Source organism: Nannospalax galili, unplaced genomic scaffold, assembly GCF_000622305.1.
Source record: "Nannospalax galili isolate Female #2095 unplaced genomic scaffold, S.galili_v1.0 scaffold4183, whole genome shotgun sequence".
Lineage (NCBI taxonomy): Eukaryota > Metazoa > Chordata > Mammalia > Rodentia > Spalacidae > Nannospalax > Nannospalax galili.
Window position 1 is genome coordinate 73,354 of NW_008350245.1, and position 5,634 is coordinate 78,987.

General features: G+C 44.0%; 1 protein-coding gene across 1 annotated transcript in view; it reads left to right on the forward strand.

The window, feature by feature from the left end:
* The first annotated feature begins 555 nt into the window (after nt 1-555).
* LOC115072754 (translation initiation factor IF-2-like) overlaps nt 556-5,634 on the forward strand; it is an 8,975-nt gene continuing 3,896 nt past the window's right edge. The window contains exons 1-3 of the mRNA XM_029570540.1: nt 556-670; nt 3,035-3,396; nt 4,693-4,840. Of these exons, the coding sequence (XP_029426400.1) occupies nt 556-670; nt 3,035-3,396; nt 4,693-4,840 (625 nt within the window). The remainder of the gene's footprint in view (nt 671-3,034; nt 3,397-4,692; nt 4,841-5,634) is intronic.

A 5,634-nucleotide genomic window follows, 5' to 3' on the forward strand; every position in this document is an offset into this window, starting at 1 on the left:
ACAAGGGAGAATACAGTGCAGGGAGAGAAAGGCCACTTTCACATAATTCTTCATTATGATGTATATAACTGTTCTTCTATTCTTATTGTTTATTAACTTCTACTATGCTTAATTTATAACTTAAATGGTATGGCTGTGTAGGAAAAAAAATCACAGAATATATAATTTCAGATATCCACTGTGAATTTTGGAATGTACTCTTTATGGACGAGGTGGGGAGGTACTGAGTCAGGATCTGAGGTTTTCCAAAGTTTCTGTATAAGCAGATGTGAAAGTTCTATTTACTCTGTATCCTTCCCAACGCTTGATATCTTACTAATGGGGTGTGTGTGTGTGTGTGTGTATGTGTGTGTGAGTGTGTGTGTGTGTACTTCCTAGTGATGGTGTGTGTACATGCATATGCAGGGGCACATGGAGGCCTAGGGTGGCTATCAGTCATCTCAGTCCTTTTCCAACCAACTTGCCTAAACTTTTAAGCCACCCACACATACCCCACCTAAAGATCAGTGTGAAACTGATTATAGAACATAAGAGACAAAACTATAAAGGACTGAGATGACCTTGGATCCAGACCTTAGGAGGCTGATGGAGTGGATTAAAGAGTGGTTCAAGCAGAAGGAAAAATGCAGAGGTACTAACCACGGGGATGAGGCCACTACGACTGGAAAAAGTAAAAGATGTGAGGTAGGCAGATCATTTTAGGAAAGTTGTTCTTAACCAGGGGTGGGGCTTTGCAAAATTTGGTAATATCTAGGGAAATTTTGGTCTTCATAATCTGGCCCCTCCCCCTACTGCCCACACACACCCAACAGTAAGAGTATTTACAACCTGCAATCAACAGTACCGAAGTTGAGAAGCACTTGGTCATAGTAAGCACAGTTTTATGTCGTAGTAATGACTGGTTTATATGGAGTGAATTAGAATAGCACCGAGGCATGTGATAGGCAGTCTTGGCTGTCAGCCTGACACACCTGAGAAGAAGAAACATTAATTGAAGAATTTCCCTCATCAGATTGGCCTGTGGGCATGTCTAATTGATGTAGGAAGGCCCAACCGGCTGTGAAAGTTTCCATTCCCTGGCAGGTAGGCCTGGTCTATGTAAGAAAGGTAATTGAACTTGAGCCTGCTAGTGAGGCAGTAAGCAACATTCTTTCATGGTCTCTGCTTCAAGCTCCTGCTTTAGCTTCCATCAGTGATGGACTGGAACCTGCAAGATGAAACAAACCCCTCTGTGCTAAAATTGCTTTGGGTTATTGTGTTTCCCACAGTAACAGAAAATCAAACTATGACAAGGTATTTTGGTATTTCACCAATTATTTAAACTAAGCTTTAACTTTTTTTTTTTCAAACCAAGCTTTAAAAAGGAAAACTCAGCTATATGTTTCAGTAAACGAAAAGAGCCGAAGGGTAGAAAGCAGAGATATCAGTCTGGTTACTGCCGTTTCCAGATAAAAGAATGTGGTTTGGACCAAGATTGTGCCTGTTAAGCAGTATGGCGTAGACTTAGATCTTGGTGGAGCTGTCAGGATTCACGTGCTCCTGACACACTGTTTAAAGGGGGAGGTTGTGGCTTGGTGCTGTAGCAACATCAAAGAAAGTGACCTGGGGCAGAGGGAAGTGTAAATGTGTTAGTGTTTCATGTGCTGGCGAGGTGACCAGTTTTTTCCCCATGTATATTACAAAAATAAGTAGTGTTCAACTGGTGAAAAACTAAGAACACAATCTTATAGGTAAGCCCCCACCTCCCTTTTCTGTGATAGACTTGCATGTAGCCCAGGCTGTACTGAAACTTGCTCTGTAGTGAGGATGATTGTGAACTTCTGGCCTTCCTGTGTCTACCTCCCAAGGGTTGGGATTATAGGCATGTGCCATCATGCTGATTTGTATGCTAGGAACTGAGTTCAGGGCTTCCTACATGCTAGACAAACACTCTATCAACTAAGCTATACCTGCAGCCCCCATAATTTCTTTAAAAGATGCTTTTATACATGTCTCATTGAATACTTAGTCATGCCATCATTCACTTTGGTAAGTTTGCTAGGTTAGGGTCCCAGTTCCTTCATCAAAGCCACTAAAGAACAGAGCTCCAGTTTTCCTTCCAGTAGCTGCATCCAAGTAGATCAGGTAAGAAACTGAAGAACTGCTTGAATAATTGTTTTCTGAGGATTTGTTTTGTTTACTCTAAAATATTACAAGCTCACTATGAATCCTTAAAGTATTAGAAAACTCAGTTGTCACTGCATCCAAGTAGATCAGGTAAGAAACTGAAGAACTGCTTGAATAATTGTTTTCTGAGGATCTGTTTTGTTTACTCTAAAATATTACAAGCTCACTATGAATCCTTAAAGTATTAGAAAACTCAGTTGTCATAGGAACCTGATTGCTTCCATTTTACTGATACAAAGGTAGAAATTTACTAAAATATTTTTTAAACAATATTCAGTTATTACAGGGCACAACTAGCTAGCCCTAAGGGTGTCACAGCCTGTTAGAGCCCCTCCTACTCGCTCTCCGTAAGGTTCCAAGCTGCAGAGGGCTCACTGGGTAAGCCTAGTTACTTGGTGAGTTCTCTTGGCAAGGGCTTGATCCATTTAAAAGCTGTTGGTACTCAGAACAGGGTGCAATAGGCATACATTCTTCCCACTCGAATGCATATCATGGCTGTTTCATGCCAGGCTATCTGATGGCTCACAAGCCAGACTCTGTTGGGCAAAAGTACATGGGAAAAAAAAAATTAGCCCTCATTCCCAACTTAGCCTCCTCCTCCTCTTGTGCTGGTATCTCCCTGAGCTGAGGCCTGCTTAAGGCTTTCAAGCCCACAGCAGAGGGCCCAAAGGCTGGCTGGGTACAGGGAGGTCTGGCAGGGTGCAGAGGGAGAGGCCTGGCAGGGTGCAGAGAGGCCTGCTGGGTGTAGAGAGGTCTGGGCAGGGTGCAGAGAGGCCTGCTGGGTGTAGAGAGGTCTGGGAGGGTGCAGAGAGGCTTGGCAGGGTGTAGAGAGGCCTAGCTAGATGCAGAAAGACCCGGCTGGATGCAGAGAAGCTCGGCCTGGGCCGGCCCCTGGGAGGTGCCGGGCGCAGGGTCCGCCCCGGCTTCGGAGGCGCCGGCCCAGGCTGGGCGCGGAGACCGGCGCGAGGCGGGCGGCGGGACGTTGGCAGCCAGGTCAGTCTTCCGCGCCGGGGTTCCGGGCTCACGGCGGTCGGAGCGGCCTCCGGGCCTGGCCGCGCTTCCCGACCCGGTCTCAGGTCGGCCCTGACTGCGGGCCCCGGGGCTCTCCGCTTCCCCGCGCCCGCGGACGGCTGGGCCGGCTCCGGTGGCGCGGAGAGAGCGGCCAGAAGCCAGCTGCGCCCGCGGTGCCGCCCCCCAGGCCGCTGGGAACCAGCTTGCCCCGGAAACCGGGTAGACAGCTTCGCGCTAAGCCGGGGAAATGACCCGGAAGCCGGCGGGACGCAGGGAACAGGCCCCGGGTGGCCTCCGCAGGGAAGGTGACCCGAGTGTCGCGGGCGTAGCCCGCCTCAGTGTCTCCACAGATCTCACCGGATCTATTTGCGTTCCCACCCCAGAGTTGTTGCAGAATCAACTTTCCCTTGGGCACCAGTACGCACACTGTGCGGTTAAACCCCTTGTGGCCCAAGCCTGTATTCCAGAGTTAAGTCTATGTTCCCACCTCCCGGGTCTTAGGATAGCAAGGCATCTCCTTAAGCAAAGATGGGAAGGTTTACGAAGAAAACTTGGTACTTCATATATTCATGAGTAATTTTCATAAAAGTATCGGCATTTTTAAAGTCTAGAAATACTAAGAGAATCGTGATTACTTTCACATTTCGTTTCAGGCATTTATTCTGATATTATTTACTCTATTCCCCTTATAAATGGTCCCTGCCAACCAAAAAAAAACCCCATCATAAAATTTGCTCATGTGTACAAAGATAATTGTGGTGTATAGCTGTGCTATGGAGATTATGCACTTCTTGTTGGCAGTACAGCTGTAATCTCTAAGGCAAGCCTGTTTTCACTTTGAGGAGGGTGGGGAAGAGGGAAGTTAGGAAGCCAGAAAGTGTAGTTCTCCAGCCTGAAATTAGCCAGTGCATAATTTGAATTATATAGCCATGAATCCCATGCTCACTTACCCATTATACCCTGAGTGCCTCATCATTCAGATGCTCTGCTTGGTGGTGGAAGTGACTGTCTTAATTTAAAACTGTGTTCCTCCCCAGTGATGAAAGACCTCATGTTTTTAACTCAGCATCCTCAACAAGTGTTTGTATGTACCTGAAATTGATTTTTTCATTGTAGTTGGAAATCAGGTCTTTCTTAAGGTATATTCTGCAGGGTTAATATGTATTATTCAACCCAGAATGGATTTTTGAAGTACTGATTTAAATAGAATACAATAGATGTAAAAAATAACATCATCTCTTAGATTTAAAAGTATGTGAATTTCTAAATTCATTGTTGTGGACGGGCTTCTCTGATTTGACTTGAGGATCCTAATCTTAATCTGAGGAAGGCATGTTGGGAAATTTTGGTTTTAACTGTAGAGTTTTGAATTTCTAAATTCTTTGTTGTGTACAGGCTTCTCAGATTTGACTTGAGGATCCTAATCTTAATCTGGGGAAGACATGTTGGGAAATTTTGGTTTTAACTGTAGAGTTTTGTTTGCTTTTGTTTTTAACTCGTTATATTGTCTCTCAGCCACCAGATACGATGCCACCAAGAAGACAAGAAAAGTGCAAGCTCCCTGTTCCACTTCCAGAAGGCAAAGTTCTGGATGACATGGAAGGGAAACAGTGGGTGCTGGGCAAGATGATCGGCTCTGGAGGGTTTGGATTAATATACTTAGGTAAAGTATAACTAAGTCACCAAGTACTCTTATACATCTAATCATTGTAACTATGGTAACAATAATTTTAAAAGCTGACTATGAAATAACATAGAATTCATAAATGTTCTTTATTAAGTAATTTAAAGATCTTAGTGTTTAGTATAGTAACCACACATTAGGTTAAAGCCACACCTCACGTTCTCTGTTGTACATGTTTTTCTTAATAACTTTTAGAAGTCTTTCCCGGAACATAATTGCACAATCTGCTAGGCAAAATGAGTTTTCTTTTTGAGAACTTGTTTTCCTGGGAGCTTTGCTTTTTATAACTCAGAAACAACAACTGTATAAATATAAATACTTTGTGATTCTTTTTAAACTTTTTATCAGTATATATGATGTATATAAGCACACATGACACAGGGCACGTGTGGAGGTCAGAGGATAGATATCCTTTGTGGAGTCGGTTCTTTCCTTTCTACCTTTACATGGCTTCTGGGTCCCAAACTCAGGTTGTCACAATTTCAAGGTAAGTACCTTTCCCTGGGGAACCACCTGTCTAGCTTCTGCTTTGTGACTCTTAATCATTAGTGTTTGGGTAATAGGAGGTCCTGTTTGCTTCTTAACTGTGTTCCTCTCTGTAAAATTAAGCTTTAATACTGAACTTCCTTCTTGTGTGGCTGGAGTGGTACTAGTTATGTTATTTTTTGGGACATTTAGAAAAATAGATGCTCAAATTGCTTTCTGTATTCTGTGACCCTGATAGGGAACCTGGTTGGGTGTATTTCTAGACTGCATTTAAACATTAATGATTA